General features: G+C 44.1%; 1 protein-coding gene across 4 annotated transcripts in view; it reads right to left on the reverse strand.

Moving 5' to 3' along the window:
- Nucleotides 1–27,337, reverse strand: part of LOC133557408 (huntingtin-interacting protein 1-related protein-like) — a 61,315-nt gene extending 33,978 nt beyond the window's left edge. The window contains exons 1-9 of one of the 4 annotated variants that reach the window (XM_061907839.1): nucleotides 27,105–27,337; nucleotides 26,739–26,955; nucleotides 18,508–18,724; nucleotides 3,506–3,569; nucleotides 3,289–3,431; nucleotides 3,151–3,207; nucleotides 1,369–1,449; nucleotides 1,231–1,307; nucleotides 1,080–1,141 (exon numbers count right to left, since the gene is read on the reverse strand). In XM_061907839.1, coding sequence (XP_061763823.1) covers nucleotides 1,080–1,141; nucleotides 1,231–1,307; nucleotides 1,369–1,449; nucleotides 3,151–3,207; nucleotides 3,289–3,431; nucleotides 3,506–3,569; nucleotides 18,508–18,588 — 565 coding nt within the window. In that variant the 5' untranslated portion in view covers nucleotides 18,589–18,724; nucleotides 26,739–26,955; nucleotides 27,105–27,337. Of the gene's footprint in view, nucleotides 1–1,079; nucleotides 1,142–1,230; nucleotides 1,308–1,368; nucleotides 1,450–3,150; nucleotides 3,208–3,288; nucleotides 3,432–3,505; nucleotides 3,570–18,507; nucleotides 18,725–18,859; nucleotides 19,107–26,738; nucleotides 26,956–27,090 lie in introns of those variants that run through there. The other 3 variants (XM_061907837.1, XM_061907840.1, XM_061907838.1) reach the window with 3 other exon arrangements.
- Between the last annotated feature and the right edge of the window lie 246 nt (nucleotides 27,338–27,583).

Raw genomic sequence — 27,583 nt, forward strand, 5'->3', positions numbered from 1 at the left:
ACGAAGCTAACATAACCGTGCTAGTGTTTTTGGCTTTGTGTAAAAAAAATAATAAACAGAAGCAGGCTTCGCTACACATCTTAAAATTAAGCCTTGAAATATACCACCTTAACTATAACTTTAACCTAGCATGAAGATGCTGGGAAAATGTGATCGTAATGTTAGCACGTAGCTAACATAGCCATGCTAGTGTTTTTGGCTTTGTGTAAAAAAAATAATAATAAACAGAAGCAGGCTTCGCTACACATCTTAAAATTAAGCCTTGAAATATCCCACCTTAACTCTAACTTTAACCTAGCATGACATCGCTGGGAAAATGTGAGCGTAATGTTAGCACGGAGCTAACATAGCCATGCTAGTGTTTTTGGCTTTGTTTAAAAAAAATTATAAACAGAAGCAGGCTTCGCTACACATCTTAAAATTAAGCCTTGAAATATACCACCATAACTCTAACTTTAAACTAGCATGAGGTCGCTGGGAAAATGTGAGCGTAATGTTAGCACGGAGCTAACATAGCCATGCTAGTGTTTTTGGCTTTGTGTAAAAAAAATAATAAACAGAAGCAGGCTTCGCTACACATCTTAAAATGAAGCCTTGAAATATACCACCTTAACTATAACTTTAGCCTAGCATGAGGTCGCTGGGAAAATCTGAGCGTAATGTTAGCACGGAGCTAACATAGCCATGCTAGTGTTTTTGGCTTTGTGTAAAAAAAATAATAAACAGAAGCAGGCTTCGCTACACATCTTAAAATTAAGCCTTGAAATATACCACCTTAACTCTAACTTTAACCTAGCATGAGGTCGCTGGGAAAATGTGAGCGTAATGTTGGCACGGAGCTAAAATAGCCATGCTAGTGCTTTTGGCTTTGTGTAAAAACAATAATAAACAGAAGCAGGCTTCGCTACACATCTTAAAACACAGCCTGAAGTTCTGCCAGCTACCAGTGTGGGAGCTGGAAATCGGATTGTTTTCTTCTTTTTTTTTAGCAAATATGCAAACCTAGTATGACACTGCTGAAAAAGTAATGTTGTTAGCACGTAGCTAACGTAACTGAGCGTGGAAAGACGGGGTCCAACCTGTCTCGGACATCTTCAGCGCAGCTTCAAAACAATCCAACAGCTCCTGCGTCATGTCCAGCCTGCAGACCACACACACAAAAAAACCCCTACCATGATGCCAAAGCTGTGGGGAAAACGACACCGGGTTTTCGGGCGGTGGGCACTTTACACGTTGTCCATGTCGCCTCCCGCTTCCCGGTGCAAGGTCTCGTCCGAGGCCTCCAGGTTGCCAGGAATGGTCTTGTGCTGCGCGGGAAAAGAGCCGTCAGTGTCCGTGCTGGACAGGAGTCGAGGAATGTGGCGTCACCTTGCCGTGGAACGCCAGCTTGAGGCAGAGGAACTTGGCGGACAGGGCGACGATGTGGCCGTATCGATCGTGCAAGTTGCCCTGTGTTGTGGCAAAACTCGTATAAGTCACAGTCATCGTGGGATTTATGCTGTATTGCTTCTCTTCACCGCGTTAGCCCTGCTAGGTTCTTCTTACGTCGTAGAACATAGGTCAAAGACTGCTGTGGTTATTTGTCTTGTGGTCAAAGGTTACTCCACGAATGGGTTCCTTTCGTGATTGATGCTGTATTACTGCCTTAAGCACAATCAAGCCCTTCTCTCTCTCCTCACATTCTCTGGGCGGGTACAAAGATCTGGAACAGGGGTGTTCAGGGTCACATGCTATAAAACTCAAATCATGCGGAGGCCATTATCCATTGATCCATTTAATACCGCTTGTCCCTTTTGGGGTCGCGGAGGGTGCCGGAGCTTATCTCAGCTGCATTCGGGCAGAAGGTGGTGTACACCCTGGACAAGTCGCAACCTCATCACAGGGCGCGGGGGCCATTAAGATATTTTTTATTTTCTAAACCAATATTTCCTTAAACCTTTTGGTCCCAGGGACCCGCAAGGGTCTTAGTCATAAAACATGTTAAAAATAATAATAATAATAATAATAATATGTATATATATATATATTTTTTTTTTTTAACGATGGAGGTTAATTTGTGCTTTTTTGACACTAAATTCACGTAACTACATTTTTTGTGTTTGAATTTTTGTGAATTGAAGTTGGGGGTTTTTTACATCAAATTATGCTGACAATTTCATTGAAAAAAAAAAAAAATTATTTTCTAAACCAATACAATGTATATTTTCTTAAACCTTTTGGTCCCAGGGACCCGCAAGAGTCTTAGTCATAAAACATGTTAAAATAATAATAATAATAATAATAATAATAATAATAATGATAATAATAATAATGATAATAATAATAATTATTATTATTATATGTATATATATATATATATATATATTTTTTTTAAATTTATTTAACTATGGAGGTTAATTTGTGCTTTTTTGACACTGAATTCACGTAACTACATTTTTTGTGTTTGAATTTTTGTGAATTGAAGTTGTTGTTTTTTTTACATCAAAGTATGCTGACAATTTCATTGAAAAAAATGCAGTTGAAAAAAAAATTCAGTGTAAAAAAAAAAAACATTCAGCGTAAAAAAAAAAAGTACTGTCAAAAACATTTTAAGGTTTGTGAGTTTCATGAATTACAGCGAGAACTAGGTGTCAACAAAAAAAAAAATACCACTCCACTTCAACTTGAAGAAAGCATAAGTCCATTCCAGATGGTTAATAATAACTAGGTTATTTTTTTTCCTACCTACCATTGTTCTTTGACTACAAAATAATAAAAAAATAAAAAGTATATCTGCTTCCTGTTGATACCGTATCAGATCGACGCCGGTATCGGCAACTACTCATTATTTGGTATTTGTTTCCGCTTTTTTAAACTGCTTCCATCCATCCGCTTATTCCCTTCCGGGTGGCGGGGGCGCTGAAGCCTATCTCAGCTAAAATCGGGCGGAAGGCGGGGTACACCCTGGACAAGTCGCCACCTCATCGCAGGGCCGTGTTTAAGAACTTTCAAGATAATTTTTCCAGTTTTTCCAGCAGCCTTCAAAAAAGTGAAAACCAGTGTTTACGGACTTTCAAGCAATATTGTTCAATTATTTTTACAACTTCCTGTCCTCGTAACGGGCTCAGAAGAGTATTTTTTTTTGACAAGATATCGGCGATGAGTACTCACCCACAGTGCCCCCATGTCCTTCACGTTGCGGCAGTACCTGTGCGAGTCTCGGACACACTGCAGCGGAACACATGCAAAGGACTGCAAAGCTCAGCAAGGGGCAAGGGAGGGCAGCGCGGGGCAGTGGCGGACGCTTACATTATGATGGCCGTCTCGGAGCACTTTGTGCAGCACGTAGCAGAACTTCCAGCTGACGATGGCGTTGCTGGACAGCGGCAGGTTGATGGTGTACGACCAGAAGGTGGCGGCCCCGCCCTCCTTGTGCGTCCCCAGGAGGATGTCGTGGCGTGTCAAGGAAGTAAGAAGAGAGCGCCAAACAAACCTGCGACACGGCCCACGCGGGACCAAAGGATACTGCGCACGTACTTGGACTTGGGCGGCGCTTCGGTGGCGGTGAGAGACTTGCTGATGTTGTGCAGCTGAAAAGCAGCAACAGTGTGAGGACCGACTGTAGCATTTTAGTGTGTTTCGTCAATGTGAGGACCGTCTCAAGCACTTTGGTGTGTTTCGTCAGTGTGAGGACCGACTGTAGCATTTTAGTGTGTGTCGACAGTGTGAGGACCGACTCCAGCAATTTAGTGTGTTTCGTCAGTGTGAGGACCGATTGTAGCATTTTAGTGTTTTTCGTCAATGTGAGGACCGTCTCAAGCACTTTGGTGTGTTTCGTCAGTGTGAGGACCGACTGTAGCATTTTAGTGTGTGTCGTCAGTGTGAGGACCGACTCCAGCAATTTAGTGTGTTTCGTCAGTGTGAGGACCGACTGTAGCATTTTAGTGTGTTTCGTCAGTGTGAGGACCGACTTAAGCCTTTTAGTGTGTGTCATCAGTGTGAGGACCTACTGTAGCATTTTAGTGTGTGTTGACAGTGTGAGGACCGACTGTAGCCTTTTAGTGTGTGTCGTCAGTGTGAGGACCGACTGTAGCATTTTAGTGTGTGTCGACAGTGTGAGGACCGACTCAAGCCTTTTAGTGTGTGTCGTCAGTGTGAGGACCGACTGTAGCATTTTAGTGTGTGTCGACAGTGTGAGGACCGACTGTAGCCTTTTAGTGTGTGTCGTCCATGTGAGGACCGACTCAAGCCTTTTAGTGTGTGCCGTCAGTGTGAGGACCGACTGTAGCATTTTAGTGTGTGTCGACAGTATGAGGACCGACTGTAGCCTTTTAGTGTGTGTCGTCAGTGTGAGGACCGACCGTAGCATTTTAGTGTGTGTCGTCAGTGTGAGAACCGACTCCAGCAATTTAGTGTGTTTCGTCAGTGTTAGGACCGACTGTAGCATTTTAGTGTTTTTCGTCAGTGTGAGGACCGACTCAAGCCTTTTAGTGTGTGTCGTCAGTGTGAGGACCGACTGTAGTCTTTTATTGTGTGTCATCAGTGTGAGGACCGACTGTAGCATTTTAGTGTGTGTCGACATTGTGAGGACCGACTCAAACCTTTTAGTGTGTGTCGTCAGTGTGAGGACCGACTGTAGTATTTTAGTGTGTTTCGTCAGTGTGAGGACCGACTCAAGCCTTTTAGTGTGTGTCGTCAGTGTGAGGACCGACTGTAGCATTTTAGTGTGTGTCGACAGTGTGAGGACCGACTGTAGCCTTTTAGTGTGTGTCGTCAGTGTGAGGACCGACTGTAGCATTTTAGTGTGTTTCGTCAGTGTGAAGACCGACTGTAGCATTTTAGTATGTTTCGTCAGTGTGAGGACCGACTGTAGCATTTTAGTGTGTGTCGTCAGTGTGAGGACCGACTCAAGCCTTTTAGTGTGTGTCGTCAGTGTGAGGACCGACTGTAGCCTTTTAGTGTGTGTCATCAGTGTGAGGACCGACTGTAGCATTTTAGTGTCTGTCGACATTGTGAGGACCAACTCAAGCCTTATAGTGTGTGTCGTCAGTGTGAGGACCGACTGTAGTATTTTAGTGTGTTTCGTCAGTGTGAGGACCGACTCAAGCCTTTTAGTGTGTGTCGTCAGTGTGAGGACCGACTGTAGCATTTTAGTGTGTGTCGACAGTGTGAGGACCGACTCAAGCCTTTTAGTGTGTGTCGTCAGTGTGAGGACCGACTGTAGCATTTTAGTGTGTGTCGACAGTGTGAGGACCGACTGTAGCCTTTTAGTGTGTGTCGTCAGTGTGAGGACCGACTGTAGCATTTTAGTGTGTTTCGTCAGTGTGAGGACCGACTGTAGCATTTTAGTGTGTGTCATCAGTGTGAGGACCGACTCAAGCATTTTAGTGTGTTTCGTCAGTGTGAGGACCAACTGTAGCATTTTAGTGTGTGTCGACAGTGTGAGGACCGACTGTAGCATTTTAGTATGTTTCGTCAGTGTGAGGACCGACTGTAGCATTTTAGTGTGTGTCGTCAGTGTGAGGACCGACTCAAGCATTTTAGTGTGTTTCGTCAGTGTGAGGACCAACTGTAGCATTTTAGTGTGTGTCGACAGTGTGAGGACCGACTGTAGCCTTTTAGTGTGTGTCATCAGTCTGAGGACCGACTGTAGCATTTTAGTGTGTGTCGTCAGTGTGAGGACCGACTGTAGCATTTTAGTGTGTGTCGTCAGTGTGAGGACCGACTGTAGCATTTTAGTGTGTTTCGTCAGTGTGAGGACCGACTGTAGCATTTTAGTGTGTTTCGTCAGTGTGAGGACCGACTGTAGCATTTTAGTGTGTTTCTTCAGTGTGAGGACCGACTCAAGCATTTTGGTGTGTGTCGTCAGTGTGAGGACCGACTGTAGCATTTTAGTGTGTGTCGTCAGTGTGAGGACCGACTCTAGCAATTTAGTGTGTTTCGTCAGTGTGAGGACCGACTGTAGCATTTTAGTGTGTGTCGTCAGTGTGAGGACCGAATGTAGTATTTTAGTGTGTGTCGTCAGTGTGAGGACCGACTCTAGCAATTTAGTGTGTTTTGACAGTGTGAGGACCGACTGTGGCATTTTAGTGTGTTTCGTCAGTGTGAGGACCGACTGTAGCCTTTTAGTGTGTGTCGTCAGTGTGAGAACCAACTGTAGTATTTTAGTGTGTGTCGTCAGTGTGAGGACCGACTGTAGCATTTTAGTGTGTGTCGACAGTGTGAGGACCGACTGTAGCATTTTAGTGTGTGTCGTCAGTGTGAGGACCGACTGTAGCATTTTAGTGTGTTTCGTCAGTGTGAGGACCGACTGTAGCATTTTAGTGTGTTCGTCAGTGTGAGGACCGACTGTAGCATTTTAGTGTGTGTCGTCAGTGTGAGGACCGACTGTAGCATTTTAGTGTGTTTCGTCAGTGTGAGGACCGACTGTAGCATTTTAGTGTGTTTCGTCGGTGTGAGGACCGACTCAAACCTTTTAGTGTGTGTCGTCAGTGTGAGGACCAACTGTAGCATTTTAGTGTGTGTCAACAGTGTGAGGACCGACTGTAGCCTTCTAGTCTGTGTCGTCAGTGTGAGGACCGACTTTAGCATTTTAGTGTGTTTCGTCAGTGTGAGGACCGACTGTAGCACTTTAGTGTGTTTCGTCAGGTTGAGGACCGACTGTAGCATTTTAGTGTGTTTCTTCAGTGTGAGGACCGACTCAAGCATTTTAGTGTGTGTCGTCAGTGTGAGGACCGACTCAAGCATTTTAGTGTGTGTCGTCAGTGTGAGGACCGACTCTAGCAATTTAGTGTGTTTCGTCAGTGTGAGGACCGACTGTAGCATTTTAGTGTGTGTCGTCAGTGTGAGGACCGAATGTAGTATTTTAGTGTGTGTCGTCAGTGTGAGGACCGACTCTAGCAATTTAGTGTGTTTTGACAGTGTGAGGACCGACTGTAGCATTTTAGTGTGTTTCGTCAGTGTGAGGACCGACTGTAGCCTTTTAGTGTGTGTCGTCAGTGTGAGAACCAACTGTAGCATTTTAGTGGGTGTCGTCAGTGTGAGGACCGACTGTAGCATTTTAGTGTGTGTCGACAGTGTGAGGACCGACTGTAGCATTTTAGTGTGTGTCGTCAGTGTGAGGACCGACTGTAGCATTTTAGTGTGTCGTCAGTGTGAGGACCGACTCTAGCATTTTAGTGTGTTTCGTCAGTGTGAGGACCGACTGTAGCATTTTAGTGTGTTTCGTCAGTGTGAGGACCGACTGTAGCATTTTAGTGTGTCGTCAGCGTGAGGACCGACTGTAGCATTTTAGTGTGTTTCGTCAGTGTGAGGACCGACTGTAGCATTTTAGTGTGTTTCGTCAGTGTGAGGACCGACTGTAGCATTTTAGTGTGTCGTCAGCGTGAGGACCGACTGTAGCATTTTAGTGTGTTTCGTCGGTGTGAGGACCGACTCAAACCTTTTAGTGTGTGTCGTCAGTGTGAGGACCAACTGTAGCATTTTAGTGTCTGTCAACAGTGTGAGGACCGACTGTAGCCTTCTAGTGTGTGTCGTCAGTGTGAGGACCGACTGTAGCATTTTAGTGTGTGTCGTCAGTGTGAGGACCGACTTTAGCAATTTAGTGTGTGTCGTCAGTGTGAGAACCGACTTTAGCAATTTAGTGTGTTTCGTCAGTGTGAGGACCGACTGTAGCATTTTAGTGTGTTTCGTCGGTGTGAGGACCGACTCACACCTTTTAGTGTGTGTCGTCAGTGTGAGGACCGACTGTAGCATTTTAGTGTCTGTCGACATTGTGAGGACCAACTCAAGCCTTATAGTGTGTTTCGTCAGTGTGAGGACCGACTGTAGTATTTTAGTGTGTTTCGTCAGTGTGAGGACCGACTCAAGCCTTTTAGTGTGTGTCGTCAGTGTGAGGACCGACTGTAGCATTTTAGTGTGTTTCGTCAGTGTGAGGACCGACTCAAGCCTTTTAGTGTGTGTCGTCAGTGTGAGGACCAACTCCAGCAATTTAGTGTGTTTCGTCAGTGTGAGGACCGACTGTAGCATTTTAGTGTGTTTCGTCAGTGTGAGGACCGACTGTAGCATTTTAGTGTGTTTCGTCAGTGTGAGGACCGACTCAAGCCTTTTAGTGTGTGTCGTCAGTGTGAGGACCAACTGTAGCATTTTAGTGTGTGTCGTCAGTGTGAGGACCGACTCCAGCAATTTAGTGTGTTTCGTCAGTGTGAGGACCGACTGTAGCATTTTAGTGTGTGTCGTCAGTGTGAGGACCGACTGTAGCATTTTAGTGTGTTTCATCGGTGTGAGGACCGACTCAAACCTTTTAGTGTGTGTCGTCAGTGTGAGGACCAACTGTAGCATATTAGTGTGTGTCAACAGTGTGAGGACCGACTGTAGCCTTCTAGTGTGTGTCGTCAGTGTGAGGACCGACTGTAGCATTTTAGTGTGTGTCGACAGTGTGAGGACTGACTCAACTGTGTGTCGTCAGTGTGAGGACCGACTGTAGCATTTTAGTGTGTGTTGTCAGTGTGAGGACCGACTCTAGCAATTTAGTGTGTTTCGTCAGTGTGAGGACCGACTTTAGCATTTTAGTGTGTTTCGTCAGTGTGAGGACCGACTCTAGCACTTTAGTGTGTGTCGTCAGTGTGAGGACCGACTGTGGCACTTTAATGTGTGTCGTCAGTGTGAGAACCAACTCTAGCACTTTAGTGTGTGTCGTCAGCGTGAGGACCAACTGTAGCATTTTAGTGTGTGTCGACAGTGTGAGGACCAACTGTAGCTTTTTAGTGTGTGTCGACAGTATCAGGACCAACTGTAGCATTTTAATGTGTGTCGTCAGTGTGAGGACCGACTGTAGCATTTTAGTGTGTTTTGTCAGTGTGAGGACCGACTCTAGCACTTTAGTGTGTGTTGTCAGTGTGAGGACTGACTGTAACACTTTAGTCGTGTTGTCAGTGTGAGGACCGACTGTAGCACTCTAGTGTGTGTCGTCAGTGTGAGGAACGACTCTAGCATTTTAGTGTGTTTCATCGGTGTGAGGACCGACTCAAACCTTTTAGTGTGTGTCGTCAGTGTGAGGACCAACTGTAGCATTTTAGTGTGTGTCAACAGTGTGAGGACCGACTGTAGCCTTCTAGTGTGTGTCGTCAGTGTGAGGACCGACTGTAGCATTTTAGTGTGTGTCGACAGTGTGAGGACTGACTCAAGTGTGTGTCGTCAGTGTGAGGACCGACTGTAGCATTTTAGTGTGTGTTTTCAGTGTGAGGACCGACTCTAGTAATTTAGTGTGTTTCGTCAGTGTGAGGACCGACTTTAGCATTTTAGTGTGTTTCGTCAGTGTGAGGACCGACTCTAGCACTTTTTTAGTGTGTCGTCAGTGTGAGGACCGACTGTGGCACTTTAATGTGTGTCGTCAGTGTGAGAACCAACTCTAGCACTTTAGTGTGTGTCGTCAGCGTGAGGACCAACTGTAGCATTTTAGTGTGTGTCGACAGCGTGAGGACCAACTGTAGCTTTTTAGTGTGTGTCGACAGTATCAGGACCAACTGTAGCATTTTAATGTGTGTCGTCAGTGTGAGGACCGACTGTAGCATTTTAGTGTGTTTTGTCAGTGTGAGGACCGACTCTAGCACTTTAGTGTGTGTTGTCAGTGTGAGGACTGACTGTAGCACTTTAGTCGTGTTGTCAGTGTGAGGACCGACTGTAGCACTCTAGTGTGTGTCGTCAGTGTGAGGAACGACTCTAGCATTTTAGTGTTTGTCGTCAGTGTGAGGATCGACTGTAGCACTTTAGTGTGTGTCGTCAGTGTGAGGACCGACCCTAGCACTTTAGTGTGTGTCGTCAGTGTGAGGACCGACTGTGGCACTTTAATTTGTGTCGTCAGTGTGAGGACCGACTGTGGTACTTTAGTGTGTGTAGTCAGTGTGAGGACCGACTCTAGCACTTAAGTGTATGTCGTCAGTGTGAGGACCGACTGTAGCCCTTTAGTGTGTGTTGTCAGTGTGAGGACCGACTCAAGCCCTTCAGTGTGTGTCGTCAGTGTGAGGACCGACTTTATCAATTTAATGTGTGTCGTCAGTGTGAGGACCGACTGTGGCCATTTAGTGTGTGTCGTCAGTGTGAGGACCGACTCTAGCACTTTAGTGTGTTTCGTCAGTGTGAGGACCGACTGTAGCTTTTTAGTGTGTTTCGTCAGTGTGAGGACCGACTCTATCCTTTTAGTTTGTTTCGTCATTGTGAGGACCGATTCTAGCATTTTAGTTTGTTTCGTCAGTGTGAGGACCTACTCTAGCACTTGAGTGTGTGTCGTCAGTGTGAGGACCAACTCTAGCATTTTAGAGTGTTTTGTCAGTGTGACGACCGACTCTAGCACTTTAGTGTGTGTCGTCAGTGTGAGGACCGACTGTAGCACTTTAGTGTGTGTCGTCAGTGTGAGAACCGACTGTAGCACTTTAGTGTGCGTCGTCAGTGTGAGGACCGACTCTAGCACTTTAGTGTGTGTCGTCAGTGTGAGGACGGACTCTAGCACTTTAGTGTGTTTTGTCAATATGAGGACCAACTCTAGCTCTTAAGTGTGTTTCGTCAGTGTGAGGACCGACTGTGGCACGTTAGTGTGTGTCGTCAATGTGAGGACCAACTGTGGCACTTTAGTGTGTGTCGTCAGTGTGAGGACCGACTGTGGCACTTTAGTGTGTGTCGTAAGTTTGAGGACCGACTGTGGTACTTCAGTGTGTGTAGACAGTGTGAGGACGGACTGCAGCACTTTAGTGTGTGTTGTCAGTGTGAGGACCGACTGTAGCCCTTTAGTGTGTGTCGTCAGTGTGAGGACCGACTTTAGCATTTTAGTGTGTGTCGTCAGTGTGAGGACCGACTGTAGCCCTTTAGTGTGTGTCGTCAGTGTGAGGACCGACTTTAGCATTTTAGTGTGTGTCGTCAGTGTGAGGACCGACTGTAGCATTTTAGTGTGTTTCGTCAGTGTGAGGACCGACTGTAGCATTTTAGTGTGTTTCGTCGGTGTGAGGACCGACTCAAACCTTTTAGTGTGTGTCGTCAGTGTGAGGACCAACTGTAGCATTTTAGTGTGTGTCAACAGTGTGAGGACCGACTGTAGCCTTCTAGTGTGTGTCGTCAGTGTGAGGACCGACTGTAGCATTTTAGTGTGTTTCGTCAGTGTGAGGACCGACTGTAGCATTTTAGTGTGTTTCGTCAGGTTGAGGACCGACTGTAGCATTTTAGTGTGTTTCTTCAGTGTGAGGACCGACTCAAGCATTTTAGTGTGTGTCGTCAGTGTGAGGACCGACTGTAGCATTTTAGTGTGTGTCGTCAGTGTGAGGACCGACTCTAGCAATTTAGTGTGTTTCGTCAGTGTGAGGACCGACTGTAGCATTTTAGTGTGTGTCGTCAGTGTGAGGACCGAATGTAGTATTTTAGTGTGTGTCGTCAGTGTGAGGACCGACTCTAGCAATTTAGTGTGTTTTGACAGTGTGAGGACCGACTGTAGCATTTTAGTGTGTTTCGTCAGTGTGAGGACCGACTGTAGCCTTTTAGTGTGTGTCGTCAGTGTGAGAAACAACTGTAGCATTTTAGTGTGTGTCGTCAGTGTGAGGACCGACTGTAGCATTTTAGTGCGTGTCGACAGTGTGAGGACCGACTTTAGCATTTTAGTGTGTGTCGTCAGTGTGAGGACCGACTGTAGCATTTTAGTGTGTCGTCAGTGTGAGGACCGACTCTAGCATTTTAGTGTGTTTCGTCAGTGTGAGGACCGACTGTAGCATTTTAGTGTGTTTCGTCAGTGTGAGGACCGACTGTAGCATTTTAGTGGGTGTCGTCAGTGTGAGGACCGACTGTAGCATTTTAGTGTGTTTCGTCAGTGTGAGGACCGACTGTAGCAATTTAGTGTGTTTCGTCAGTGTGAGGACCGACTGTAGCATTTTAGTGTGTGTCGTCAGTGTGAGGACCGAATGTAGTATTTTAGTGTGTGTCGTCAGTGTGAGGACCGACTCTAGCAATTTAGTGTGTTTTGACAGTGTGAGGACCGACTGTAGCATTTTAGTGTGTTTCGTCAGTGTGAGGACCAACTGTAGCATTTTAGTGTGTGTCAACAGTGTGAGGACCGACTGTAGCCTTCTAGTGTGTGTCGTCAGTGTGAGGACCGACTGTAGCATTTTAGTGTGTGTCGTCAGTGTGAGGACCGACTTTAGCATTTTAGTGTGTGTCGTCAGTGTGAGAACCGACTTTAGCAATTTAGTGTGTTTCGTCAGTGTGAGGACCGACTGTAGCATTTTAGTGTGTTTCGTCGGTGTGAGGACCGACTCACACCTTTTAGTGTGTGTCAACAGTGTGAGGACCGACTGTAGCCTTCTAGTGTGTGTCGTCAGTGTGAGGACTGACTGTAGCATTTTAGTGTGTGTCGTCAGTGTGAGGACCGACTGTAGCATTTTAGTGTGTTTCGTCAGTGTGAGGACCGACTCAAGCCTTTTAGTGTGTGTCGTCAGTGTGAGGACCAACTCCAGCAATTTAGTGTGTTTCGTCAGTGTGAGGACCGACTGTAGCATTTTAGTGTGTTTCGTCAGTGTGAGGACCGACTGTAGCATTTTAGTGTGTTTCGTCAGTGTGAGGACCGACTCAAGCCTTTTAGTGTGTGTCGTCAGTGTGAGGACCAACTGTAGCATTTTAGTGTGTGTCGTCAGTGTGAGGACCGACTCCAGCAATTTAGTGTGTTTCGTCAGTGTGAGGACCGACTGTAGCATTTTAGTGTGTGTCGTCAGTGTGAGGACCGACTGTAGCATTTTAGTGTGTTTCATCGGTGTGAGGACCGACTCAAACTTTTTAGTGTGTGTCGTCAGTGTGAGGACCGACTGTAGCATTTTAGTGTGTGTCAACAGTGTGAGGACCGACTGTAGCCTTCTAGTGTGTGTCGTCAGTGTGAGGACCGACTGTAGCATTTTAGTGTGTGTCGACAGTGTGAGGACTGACTCAAGTGTGTGTCGTCAGTGTGAGGACCAACTGTAGCATTTTAGTGTGTGTTGTCAGTGTGAGGACCGACTCTAGCAATTTAGTGTGTTTCGTCAGTGTGAGGACCGACTTTAGCATTTTAGTGTGTTTCGTCAGTGTGAGGACCGACTCTAGCACTTTAGTGTGTGTCGTCAGTGTGAGGACCGACTGTGGCACTTTAATGTGTGTCGTCAGTGTGAGAACCAACTCTAGCACTTTAGTGTGTGTCGTCAGCGTGAGGACCAACTGTAGCATTTTAGTGTGTGTCGACAGTGTGAGGACCAACTGTAGCTTTTTAGTGTGTGTCGACAGTATCAGGACCAACTGTAGCATTTTAATGTGTGTCGTCAGTGTGAGGACCGACTGTAGCATTTTAGTGTGTTTTGTCAGTGTGAGGACCGACTCTAGCACTTTAGTGTGTGTTGTCAGTGTGAGGACTAACTGTAGCACTTTAGTCGTGTTGTCAGTGTGAGGACCGACTGTAGCATTTTAGTGTGTTTCATCGGTGTGAGGACCGACTCAAACCTTTTAGTGTGTGTCGTCAGTGTGAGGACCAACTGTAGCATTTTAGTGTGTGTCAACAGTGTGAGGACCGACTGTAGCGTTCTAGTGTGTGTCGTCAGTGTGAAGACCGACTGTAGCATTTTAGTGTGTGTCGACAGTGTGAGGACTGACTCAAGTGTGTGTCGTCAGTGTGAGGACCGACTGTAGCATTTTAGTGTGTGTTGTCAGTGTGAGGACCGACTCTAGCAATTTAGTGTGTTTCGTCAGTGTGAGGACCGACTTTAGCATTTTAGTGTGTTTCGTCAGTGTGAGGACCGACTCTAGCACTTTTTTAGTGTGTCGTCAGTGTGAGGACCGACTGTGGCACTTTAATGTGTGTCGTCAGTGTGAGAACCAACCCTAGCACTTTAGTGTGTGTCGTCAGCGTGAGGACCAACTGTAGCATTTTAGTGTGTGTCGACAGCGTGAGGACCAACTGTAGCTTTTTAGTGTGTGTCGACAGTATCAGGACCAACTGTAGCATTTTAATGTGTGTCGTCAGTGTGAGGACCGACTGTAGCATTTTAGTGTGTTTTGTCAGTGTGAGGACCGACTCTAGCACTTTAGTGTGTGTTGTCAGTGTGAGGACTGACTGTAGCACTTTAGTCGTGTTGTCAGTGTGAGGACCGACTGTAGCACTCTAATGTGTGTCGTCAGTGTGAGGAACGACTCTAGCATTTTAGTGTTTGTCGTCAGTGTGAGGATCGACTGTAGCACTTTAGTGTGTGTCGTCAGTGTGAGGACCGACACTAGCACTTTAGTGTGTGTCGTCAATGTGAGGACCGGCTGTGGCACCATAGTGTGTGTCGTCAGTGTGAGGACCGACTGTGGCACTTTAATTTGTGTCGTCAGTGTGAGGACCAACTCTAGCACTTTAGTGCGTGTCGTCAATGTGAGGACTGACTTTATCACTTTAGTGCGTGTTGTCAGTGTGAGAACCGACTGTAGCACTTTAGTGTGCGTCGTCAGTGTGAGGAACGACTCTAGCACGTTAGTGTTTGTCGTCAGTGTGAGGACCGACTGTAGCACTTTAGTGTGTGTCGTCAGAGTGAGGACGGACTCTAGCACTTTAGTGTGTGTCGTCAGTATGAGGACCGACTCTAGCTCTTAAGTGTGTTTCGTCAGTGTGAGGACCGACTGTGGCACGTTAGTGTGTGTCGTCAATGTGAGGACCGACTGTGGCACTTTAGTATGTGTTGTCAATGTGAGGACCCACTATAGCACTTTAGTGTGTGTCGTCAGTCTGAGGACCGACTGTGGCACTTTAATTTGTGTCGTCAGTGTGAGGACCAACTCTAGCACTTTAGTGCGTGTCGTCAATGTGAGGACTGACTGTAGCACTTTAGTGCGTCTCGTCAGTGTGAGAACCGACTGTAGCACTTTAGTGTGCGTCGTCAGTGTGAGGAACGACTCTAGCACGTTAGTGTTTGTCGTCAGTGTGAGGACCGACTGTAGCACTTTAGTGTGTGTCGTCAGAGTGAGGACCGACTCTAGCACTTTAGTGTGCGTCGTCAGTGTGAGGAACGACTCTAGCACGTTAGTGTTTGTCGTCAGTGTGAGGACCGACTGTAGCACTTTAGTGTGTGTCGTCAGAGTGAGAACCGACTCTAGCACTTTAGTGTGTGTCGTCAGTGTGAGGACGGACTCTAGCACTTTAGTGTGTGTCGTCAGTATGAGGACCGAATCTAGCTCTTAAGTGTGTTTCGTCAGTGTGAGGACCGACTGTGGCACGTTAGTGTGTGTCGTCAATGTGAGGACCGACTGTGGCACTTTAGTGTGTGTCGTCAGTGTGAGGACCGACTGTGGCACTTTAGTGTGTGTCGTCAATGTGAGGACCCACTATAGAACTTTAGTGTGTGTCGTCAGTCTGAGGACCGACTCTAGCACTTTAGTTTCTGTCGTAAGTGTGAGGACCGACTGTGGTACTTTAGTGTGTGTAGTCAGTATGAGGACCGACTCTAGCACTTAAGTGTATGTCGTCAGTGTGAGGACCGACTGTAGCCCTTTAATGTGTGTTGTCAGTGTGAGGACCGATTCAAGCCCTTCAGTGTGTGTCGTCAGTGTGAGGACCGACTTTATCAATTTAGTGTGTGTCGTCAGTGTGAGGACCGACTGTAGCTATTTAGTGTGTGTCGTCAGTGTGAGGACCGACTCTAGCACTTTAGTGTGTTTCGTCAGTGTGAGGACCGACTGTAGCATTTTAGTGTGTTTCGTCAGTGTGAGGACCGACTCTATCCTTTTAGTTTGTTTCGTCATTGTGAGGACCGACTCTAGCATTTTAGTTTGTTTCGTCAGTGTGAGGACCGACTCTAGCACTTGAGTGTGTGTCGTCAGTGTGAGGACCAACTCTAGCATTTTAGAGTGTTTTTGTCAGTGTGACGACCGACTCTAGCACTTTAGTGTGTGTCGTCAGTGTGAGGACCGACTGTAGCACTTTAGTGTGTGTCGTCAGTGTGAGAACCGACTGTAGCACTTTAGTGTGCGTCGTCAGTGTGAGGACCGACTCTAGCACTTTAGTGTGTGTCGTCAGTGTGAGGACGGACTCTAGCACTTTAGTGTGTTTTGTCAATATGAGGACCAACTCTAGCTCTTAAGTGTGTTACGTCAGTGTGAGGACCGACTGTGGCACGTTAGTGTGTGCCGTAAGTGTGAGGACCGACTGTGGTACTTTAGTGTTTGTAGTCAGTGTGAGGACCGACTGTAGCACTTTAGTGTGTGTTGTCAGTGTGAGGACCGACTCTAGCACTTAAGTGTATGTCGTCAGTGTGAGGACCGACTGTAGCCCTTTAGTGTGTGTCGTCAGTGTGAGGACCGACTTTAGCACTTTAGTGTGTGTCGTCAGTGTGAGGACCGACTGTAGCCCTTTAGTGTGTGTCGTCACTGTGAGGACCGACTAGCATTTTAGTGTGTTTCGTCAGTGTCAAGACCAACTCTAGCACTTTAGTGTGTTTCGTCAGTGTGAGGACCGACTGTAGCATTTTAGTGTGTTTTGTCAGTGTGAGGACCGACTCTAGCATTTTAGTTTGTTTCGTCAGTGTGAGGACCGACTCTAGCACTTGAGTGTGTGTCGTCAGTGTGAGGACCAACTCTAGCATTTTAGAGTGTTTTGTCAGTGTGACGACCGACTCTAGCACTTTAGTGTGTGTCGTCAGTGTGAGGACCGACTCTAGCACTAGGCACAAATTGATGTACTTTAGTGAATCCCTCTGAAATAATACTGTTGCATCACTTTGTTTACAGTATATAATATCAATAATGTAGCAATAGTTGATCTAGTTTAGTGAATGGGACTAAAAATTTGCTTTTCCGTCAATTTATTTACAGTATATAATGTCAATAATGAAGCAATATTTGATGAATTGTATAGTGAATTTGACCAAAAGAAGTGATACGTAATATACTTATTGACACGATATGTCAATAATGTGACAATGTGTAATGTATTTTAGTGAGTGGGACAAAAGAAAAAACAATGTATGTCAAATATTTGATGCATTTTAGTGAATTTGATCATATAAAGCAGTGCTCTGACAGTAAATATACAATATATGTCAATAATGTGGCAATATTTGATGTAGCTTAATGTATTTCACCATAAAAAGCATTTTATTGTCAGTATAGTCACACGATATGTCAATAATTCAGGAATATTTGATGTATTTTAGTGAATGGGACTAAAAAAGTATACAGTATGTGTCAAAATTGTGTCAACAAATGATGTATTTTAGTGAATTAAACTGTGGTTTTGTTCAATTATTAACAGTATATGTAAATAATTCAAGAATATTTGATGTATTTTAGTGAATGGGACTAAAAAAAGTGCTGTCTCATTTTTTTTTTTACACTATATGTCAATAAAGTGGCAATAAATTGTGTATTTTAGTGAATCAAACCACAAAAAAAATGTGGTTTTCTTCAATTATTAACACTATATGTCAATAATGAGGCAACATTTGACGTGTTTTAGTGAATTAAACCATAAAAATTCTGGTTTTGTTCAATTATTAACACTATATGTCAATAATGTAACAATATTTGATGTATTTTAGTGAATGGGACTAAAAAAAGTGGTCTCATTTTTTTTTTACACTATATGTCAATAAAGTGGCAACAAATTGTGTATTTTAGTGAATTAAACCACACAAAAAATGTGGTTTTGTTCAATTATTAACGCTATATTTCAATAATGAGGCAATATTTGACGTATTTTAGTGAATGAAACCATAAAAATTCTGGGTTCTTTCAATTATTAACACTATATGTCAATAATGTAACAATATTTGATGTATTTTAGTGAATGGGACTAAAAAAGTGCTGTCTCATTTTTTTTTTTTACACTATATGTCAATAAAATGGCAATAAATTGTGTATTTTAGTGAATTAAACCACAAAAAAAATGTGGTTTTCTTCAATTATTAACACTATATGTCAATAATGAGGCAATATTTGATGTATTTTAGTGAATTAAACCATACAAATTCTGGTTTTGTTCAATTATTAACACTATATGTCAATAATGTAACAATATTTGATGTATTTTAGTGAACGGGACTAAAAAAGTATAGTGTCATTTATTGTATACAGTATGTGTCAAAATTGTGTCAAAAAATGATGTATTTTAGTGAATTAAACTGTGGTTTTGTTCAATTATTAACAGTATATGTAAATAACTCAAGAACATTTGATGTATTTTAGTGAATGGGACTAAAAAAAGTGCTGTCTCATTTTTTTTTTTTTACACTATATGTCAATAAAGTGGCAATAAATTGTGTATTTTAGTGAATTAAACCACAAAAAAAATGTGGTTTTCTTCAATTATTAACACTATATGTCAATAATGAGGCAATATTTGACGTATTTTAGTGAATTAAACCATAAAAATTCTGGTTTTGTTCAATTATTAACACTATATGTCAATAATGTAACAATATTTGATGTATTTTAGTGAATTGGACCTGGAAAAAGACAGTTTTAGCCAATAAGAGCTTACTATAACAAACTAAAAATCCTTACCTGTTGTTTCCCAAATTGCTCCTTTTCAGCCGCTAAAGCTTTTTCTGTCTTGTTTTCACTTTTGTTCTTGGTTTTGCTCATCTTGCCGACTGAAAAGACTTACAAAGCACACAACACAGACACACACAGGTCCAACAAGAAGGAAAAACAGCCCTTTGCTCCAGTCAAGTCTTGCAGCCTTCCAGAAGCTTCTTTAGTGCATCAAAGTCCAGGAAACCTTTGTGGTTAGAGCAAATAAATAAATAAATGGTGTTTGTGAACATTTTCGGCTTTCATAATGAAACTGAGCAGAAGAGCTTGAGAAGAAAGAAAAGGCTTGATTGAGACGGCGAAGAAGAGAATTTGGTATTACCCAACATGACGCACCAGTTCACCCTGCCGGACTGGTTCCACACCTCACTTCCAAAAACTGATTATTCTCTTTAAGATGCCAGCAGAAACCACCAGAGAACTCAAACCAGGAGGGACCGACTATCCAGAGGTCAACGCCACACTTGACTGAACGAGGACGTGAAAATGTGACGTTTGCGGCCCAAAGGAAAGCTGATCGTTGTCGCGGGCGCCTCAGACCCCACCCACTTTGGGCGGAGTCTCGGCGCTCTGGGCGTCGGAACACACCCGAGCCGCACGGGAGATTATTGATGCGTGGAAACAGGTCGTTCTGCCAGCAAAACGGATCTGTGGTCCCCCGACGCTCCAAGACCAGGGGCCCTTAAGGGGGCCCAAAACGAGACGCAACGTCCATCCATCCATCCATTTCCTACCGCTTATTCCCTTTCGGGGTCGCGGAGGGCGCTGGCGCCTATCTCAGCTACAATCGGGCGGAAGGCGCGGTACACCCTGGACAAGTCGCCACCTCATCGCAGGGCAAACACAGATAGACAGACAACATTCACACTCACATTCACACACTAGGGCCAATTTAGTGTTGCCAATCAACCTATCCCCAGGTGCATGTCTTTGGAGGTGGGAGGAAGCCGGAGTACCCACCAAAAATAGGGTTGTACGATAGACGGGTACTAATAAAGTACTGTAGTACTAATTAATTTTTAAAAAGGTACTACACTGCCTTTGAAAAATGCCAGTACTTTTTGTTTTCCTGTGAGTCAACATAGTACCGAGTGCCTACTCCATGTAATATCAATAATAAGGCAATATAATACCAGTACTTTTTTTTTTTTCCCGTGAGAGTCAACACACGGAGCACGTACAAGCAGAAATGGCACTTTTTCGTCTTCTTCTTGTCGGGCTTGCCCACAGACAGTTTGTTTGTGTTTTAGTTTTCCCTCTGTGTGTGTTTAGTATTTCCTGTTTATAGTTCCTGTCAGCGCTCTTATTTTGTCTGTTTCCTGTTTTTTTTCCCCTGTGCGCTGTTTCCCCTCAGCTGCGGCTGAGTGGCACCTGGTCACACGTGGTGTCAATCAGCCCGGTCCGATTTTACCTGCTTTGTTCCTCCAGTCAGGGCTGGATTATTGTCGCTCTTGTCATTGCTACCTGTCGTGTCGTGTCGTATCATGTCTTGTCAATGCAGCGTTGCGGTAAGCTATATTTGATTGCGGTTTTTAGCTCACTGACTTTTGTTCCCTGCTTCCAAGTTTGTTTTCATATTGCATGTACGACTTGTTTCCTGCTCGATACCTGCTAGCTTCCACGCTAGGCCTTTTTGTTTTTGCTAGCTCCCATGCTAATCTCCGTTTGTTTGGTAATTCCCATGCTAGCTCTCTTTGTTTGTTATCCGGCCCGTGTGCGCTTTTTGTTGTAGCCCTTTGGTTTGTTATTGTTTTAGTATTTTTATTAAATCATGTTTTCTCACTCCAAGCCTGCCTCCATCTCTGCATCTTGGGGTTCGCCACAAACAAACTCTGACACTTCTCCAGAATTTGGAGCGCTCTACCTTCCAAATGTTTTTTATCCAATTCAAACCGTTCCGACTTCAAACTGTTCGGCATATTCGAGAATCGCGGGCTTTTTCTTGACAAATTCAGAGAAATTCCCAGAATTCCAGGTTTAATATTATTATATTATATTATTTGCGGGACGGCGCGGCATGTTTGGGAGAATGGCCGTGCCAGCAATCTGAGGGTTCCTGGTTCAATCCCCACCTTCTCCCAACCAAGTCACCTCCGTTGTGTCCTTGAGCAAGACACTTCACCCTTGCTCCTGATTGTCACGCCTATGGGATCATGTTTTGTTTTGGTCATGTTCGGTTTTGTGGACAATCAGTTCCGGTTTTTGCACTTCCTGGTTTGTTTTGTTACCATAGCAACTCATGTCACGCCCCTGTTCTCATGTCTCACACCTGTTTGCACTAATCATGTCCATTATTTAAACCTGTAGTTGCCAACTGTAGCATTTTAGTGTGTGTCGTCAGTGTGAGGACCGACTCCAGCAATTTAGTGTGTTTCGTCAGTGTGAGGACCGACTGTAGCATTTTAGTGTGTGTCGTCAGTGTGAGGACCGACTGTAGCATTTTAGTGTGTTTCATCGGTGTGAGGACCGACTCAAACTTTTTAGTGTGTGTCGTCAGTGTGAGGACCGACTGTAGCATTTTAGTGTGTGTCAACAGTGTGAGGACCGACTGTAGCCTTCTAGTGTGTGTCGTCAGTGTGAGGACCGACTGTAGCATTTTAGTGTGTGTCGACAGTGTGAGGACTGACTCAAGTGTGTGTCGTCAGTGTGAGGACCAACTGTAGCATTTTAGTGTGTGTTGTCAGTGTGAGGACCGACTCTAGCAATTTAGTGTGTTTCGTCAGTGTGAGGACCGACTTTAGCATTTTAGTGTGTTTCGTCAGTGTGAGGACCGACTCTAGCACTTTAGTGTGTGTCGTCAGTGTGAGGACCGACTGTGGCACTTTAATGTGTGTCGTCAGTGTGAGAACCAACTCTAGCACTTTAGTGTGTGTCGTCAGCGTGAGGACCAACTGTAGCATTTTAGTGTGTGTCGACAGTGTGAGGACCAACTGTAGCTTTTTAGTGTGTGTCGACAGTATCAGGACCAACTGTAGCATTTTAATGTGTGTCGTCAGTGTGAGGACCGACTGTAGCATTTTAGTGTGTTTTGTCAGTGTGAGGACCGACTCTAGCACTTTAGTGTGTGTTGTCAGTGTGAGGACTAACTGTAGCACTTTAGTCGTGTTGTCAGTGTGAGGACCGACTGTAGCATTTTAGTGTGTTTCATCGGTGTGAGGACCGACTCAAACCTTTTAGTGTGTGTCGTCAGTGTGAGGACCAACTGTAGCATTTTAGTGTGTGTCAACAGTGTGAGGACCGACTGTAGCGTTCTAGTGTGTGTCGTCAGTGTGAAGACCGACTGTAGCATTTTAGTGTGTGTCGACAGTGTGAGGACTGACTCAAGTGTGTGTCGTCAGTGTGAGGACCGACTGTAGCATTTTAGTGTGTGTTGTCAGTGTGAGGACCGACTCTAGCAATTTAGTGTGTTTCGTCAGTGTGAGGACCGACTTTAGCATTTTAGTGTGTTTCGTCAGTGTGAGGACCGACTCTAGCACTTTTTTAGTGTGTCGTCAGTGTGAGGACCGACTGTGGCACTTTAATGTGTGTCGTCAGTGTGAGAACCAACCCTAGCACTTTAGTGTGTGTCGTCAGCGTGAGGACCAACTGTAGCATTTTAGTGTGTGTCGACAGCGTGAGGACCAACTGTAGCTTTTTAGTGTGTGTCGACAGTATCAGGACCAACTGTAGCATTTTAATGTGTGTCGTCAGTGTGAGGACCGACTGTAGCATTTTAGTGTGTTTTGTCAGTGTGAGGACCGACTCTAGCACTTTAGTGTGTGTTGTCAGTGTGAGGACTGACTGTAGCACTTTAGTCGTGTTGTCAGTGTGAGGACCGACTGTAGCACTCTAATGTGTGTCGTCAGTGTGAGGAACGACTCTAGCATTTTAGTGTTTGTCGTCAGTGTGAGGATCGACTGTAGCACTTTAGTGTGTGTCGTCAGTGTGAGGACCGACACTAGCACTTTAGTGTGTGTCGTCAATGTGAGGACCGGCTGTGGCACCATAGTGTGTGTCGTCAGTGTGAGGACCGACTGTGGCACTTTAATTTGTGTCGTCAGTGTGAGGACCAACTCTAGCACTTTAGTGCGTGTCGTCAATGTGAGGACTGACTTTATCACTTTAGTGCGTGTTGTCAGTGTGAGAACCGACTGTAGCACTTTAGTGTGCGTCGTCAGTGTGAGGAACGACTCTAGCACGTTAGTGTTTGTCGTCAGTGTGAGGACCGACTGTAGCACTTTAGTGTGTGTCGTCAGAGTGAGGACGGACTCTAGCACTTTAGTGTGTGTCGTCAGTATGAGGACCGACTCTAGCTCTTAAGTGTGTTTCGTCAGTGTGAGGACCGACTGTGGCACGTTAGTGTGTGTCGTCAATGTGAGGACCGACTGTGGCACTTTAGTATGTGTTGTCAATGTGAGGACCCACTATAGCACTTTAGTGTGTGTCGTCAGTCTGAGGACCGACTGTGGCACTTTAATTTGTGTCGTCAGTGTGAGGACCAACTCTAGCACTTTAGTGCGTGTCGTCAATGTGAGGACTGACTGTAGCACTTTAGTGCGTCTCGTCAGTGTGAGAACCGACTGTAGCACTTTAGTGTGCGTCGTCAGTGTGAGGAACGACTCTAGCACGTTAGTGTTTGTCGTCAGTGTGAGGACCGACTGTAGCACTTTAGTGTGTGTCGTCAGAGTGAGGACCGACTCTAGCACTTTAGTGTGCGTCGTCAGTGTGAGGAACGACTCTAGCACGTTAGTGTTTGTCGTCAGTGTGAGGACCGACTGTAGCACTTTAGTGTGTGTCGTCAGAGTGAGAACCGACTCTAGCACTTTAGTGTGTGTCGTCAGTGTGAGGACGGACTCTAGCACTTTAGTGTGTGTCGTCAGTATGAGGACCGAATCTAGCTCTTAAGTGTGTTTCGTCAGTGTGAGGACCGACTGTGGCACGTTAGTGTGTGTCGTCAATGTGAGGACCGACTGTGGCACTTTAGTGTGTGTCGTCAGTGTGAGGACCGACTGTGGCACTTTAGTGTGTGTCGTCAATGTGAGGACCCACTATAGAACTTTAGTGTGTGTCGTCAGTCTGAGGACCGACTCTAGCACTTTAGTTTCTGTCGTAAGTGTGAGGACCGACTGTGGTACTTTAGTGTGTGTAGTCAGTATGAGGACCGACTCTAGCACTTAAGTGTATGTCGTCAGTGTGAGGACCGACTGTAGCCCTTTAATGTGTGTTGTCAGTGTGAGGACCGATTCAAGCCCTTCAGTGTGTGTCGTCAGTGTGAGGACCGACTTTATCAATTTAGTGTGTGTCGTCAGTGTGAGGACCGACTGTAGCTATTTAGTGTGTGTCGTCAGTGTGAGGACCGACTCTAGCACTTTAGTGTGTTTCGTCAGTGTGAGGACCGACTGTAGCATTTTAGTGTGTTTCGTCAGTGTGAGGACCGACTCTATCCTTTTAGTTTGTTTCGTCATTGTGAGGACCGACTCTAGCATTTTAGTTTGTTTCGTCAGTGTGAGGACCGACTCTAGCACTTGAGTGTGTGTCGTCAGTGTGAGGACCAACTCTAGCATTTTAGAGTGTTTTTGTCAGTGTGACGACCGACTCTAGCACTTTAGTGTGTGTCGTCAGTGTGAGGACCGACTGTAGCACTTTAGTGTGTGTCGTCAGTGTGAGAACCGACTGTAGCACTTTAGTGTGCGTCGTCAGTGTGAGGACCGACTCTAGCACTTTAGTGTGTGTCGTCAGTGTGAGGACGGACTCTAGCACTTTAGTGTGTTTTGTCAATATGAGGACCAACTCTAGCTCTTAAGTGTGTTACGTCAGTGTGAGGACCGACTGTGGCACGTTAGTGTGTGCCGTAAGTGTGAGGACCGACTGTGGTACTTTAGTGTTTGTAGTCAGTGTGAGGACCGACTGTAGCACTTTAGTGTGTGTTGTCAGTGTGAGGACCGACTCTAGCACTTAAGTGTATGTCGTCAGTGTGAGGACCGACTGTAGCCCTTTAGTGTGTGTCGTCAGTGTGAGGACCGACTTTAGCACTTTAGTGTGTGTCGTCAGTGTGAGGACCGACTGTAGCCCTTTAGTGTGTGTCGTCACTGTGAGGACCGACTAGCATTTTAGTGTGTTTCGTCAGTGTCAAGACCAACTCTAGCACTTTAGTGTGTTTCGTCAGTGTGAGGACCGACTGTAGCATTTTAGTGTGTTTTGTCAGTGTGAGGACCGACTCTAGCATTTTAGTTTGTTTCGTCAGTGTGAGGACCGACTCTAGCACTTGAGTGTGTGTCGTCAGTGTGAGGACCAACTCTAGCATTTTAGAGTGTTTTGTCAGTGTGACGACCGACTCTAGCACTTTAGTGTGTGTCGTCAGTGTGAGGACCGACTCTAGCACTAGGCACAAATTGATGTACTTTAGTGAATCCCTCTGAAATAATACTGTTGCATCACTTTGTTTACAGTATATAATATCAATAATGTAGCAATAGTTGATCTAGTTTAGTGAATGGGACTAAAAATTTGCTTTTCCGTCAATTTATTTACAGTATATAATGTCAATAATGAAGCAATATTTGATGAATTGTATAGTGAATTTGACCAAAAGAAGTGATACGTAATATACTTATTGACACGATATGTCAATAATGTGACAATGTGTAATGTATTTTAGTGAGTGGGACAAAAGAAAAAACAATGTATGTCAAATATTTGATGCATTTTAGTGAATTTGATCATATAAAGCAGTGCTCTGACAGTAAATATACAATATATGTCAATAATGTGGCAATATTTGATGTAGCTTAATGTATTTCACCATAAAAAGCATTTTATTGTCAGTATAGTCACACGATATGTCAATAATTCAGGAATATTTGATGTATTTTAGTGAATGGGACTAAAAAAGTATACAGTATGTGTCAAAATTGTGTCAACAAATGATGTATTTTAGTGAATTAAACTGTGGTTTTGTTCAATTATTAACAGTATATGTAAATAATTCAAGAATATTTGATGTATTTTAGTGAATGGGACTAAAAAAAGTGCTGTCTCATTTTTTTTTTTACACTATATGTCAATAAAGTGGCAATAAATTGTGTATTTTAGTGAATCAAACCACAAAAAAAATGTGGTTTTCTTCAATTATTAACACTATATGTCAATAATGAGGCAACATTTGACGTGTTTTAGTGAATTAAACCATAAAAATTCTGGTTTTGTTCAATTATTAACACTATATGTCAATAATGTAACAATATTTGATGTATTTTAGTGAATGGGACTAAAAAAAGTGGTCTCATTTTTTTTTTACACTATATGTCAATAAAGTGGCAACAAATTGTGTATTTTAGTGAATTAAACCACACAAAAAATGTGGTTTTGTTCAATTATTAACGCTATATTTCAATAATGAGGCAATATTTGACGTATTTTAGTGAATGAAACCATAAAAATTCTGGGTTCTTTCAATTATTAACACTATATGTCAATAATGTAACAATATTTGATGTATTTTAGTGAATGGGACTAAAAAAGTGCTGTCTCATTTTTTTTTTTTACACTATATGTCAATAAAATGGCAATAAATTGTGTATTTTAGTGAATTAAACCACAAAAAAAATGTGGTTTTCTTCAATTATTAACACTATATGTCAATAATGAGGCAATATTTGATGTATTTTAGTGAATTAAACCATACAAATTCTGGTTTTGTTCAATTATTAACACTATATGTCAATAATGTAACAATATTTGATGTATTTTAGTGAACGGGACTAAAAAAGTATAGTGTCATTTATTGTATACAGTATGTGTCAAAATTGTGTCAAAAAATGATGTATTTTAGTGAATTAAACTGTGGTTTTGTTCAATTATTAACAGTATATGTAAATAACTCAAGAACATTTGATGTATTTTAGTGAATGGGACTAAAAAAAGTGCTGTCTCATTTTTTTTTTTTTACACTATATGTCAATAAAGTGGCAATAAATTGTGTATTTTAGTGAATTAAACCACAAAAAAAATGTGGTTTTCTTCAATTATTAACACTATATGTCAATAATGAGGCAATATTTGACGTATTTTAGTGAATTAAACCATAAAAATTCTGGTTTTGTTCAATTATTAACACTATATGTCAATAATGTAACAATATTTGATGTATTTTAGTGAATTGGACCTGGAAAAAGACAGTTTTAGCCAATAAGAGCTTACTATAACAAACTAAAAATCCTTACCTGTTGTTTCCCAAATTGCTCCTTTTCAGCCGCTAAAGCTTTTTCTGTCTTGTTTTCACTTTTGTTCTTGGTTTTGCTCATCTTGCCGACTGAAAAGACTTACAAAGCACACAACACAGACACACACAGGTCCAACAAGAAGGAAAAACAGCCCTTTGCTCCAGTCAAGTCTTGCAGCCTTCCAGAAGCTTCTTTAGTGCATCAAAGTCCAGGAAACCTTTGTGGTTAGAGCAAATAAATAAATAAATGGTGTTTGTGAACATTTTCGGCTTTCATAATGAAACTGAGCAGAAGAGCTTGAGAAGAAAGAAAAGGCTTGATTGAGACGGCGAAGAAGAGAATTTGGTATTACCCAACATGACGCACCAGTTCACCCTGCCGGACTGGTTCCACACCTCACTTCCAAAAACTGATTATTCTCTTTAAGATGCCAGCAGAAACCACCAGAGAACTCAAACCAGGAGGGACCGACTATCCAGAGGTCAACGCCACACTTGACTGAACGAGGACGTGAAAATGTGACGTTTGCGGCCCAAAGGAAAGCTGATCGTTGTCGCGGGCGCCTCAGACCCCACCCACTTTGGGCGGAGTCTCGGCGCTCTGGGCGTCGGAACACACCCGAGCCGCACGGGAGATTATTGATGCGTGGAAACAGGTCGTTCTGCCAGCAAAACGGATCTGTGGTCCCCCGACGCTCCAAGACCAGGGGCCCTTAAGGGGGCCCAAAACGAGACGCAACGTCCATCCATCCATCCATTTCCTACCGCTTATTCCCTTTCGGGGTCGCGGAGGGCGCTGGCGCCTATCTCAGCTACAATCGGGCGGAAGGCGCGGTACACCCTGGA

Source organism: Nerophis ophidion, linkage group LG08 (genome assembly GCF_033978795.1).
Source record: "Nerophis ophidion isolate RoL-2023_Sa linkage group LG08, RoL_Noph_v1.0, whole genome shotgun sequence".
NCBI lineage: Eukaryota > Metazoa > Chordata > Actinopteri > Syngnathiformes > Syngnathidae > Nerophis > Nerophis ophidion.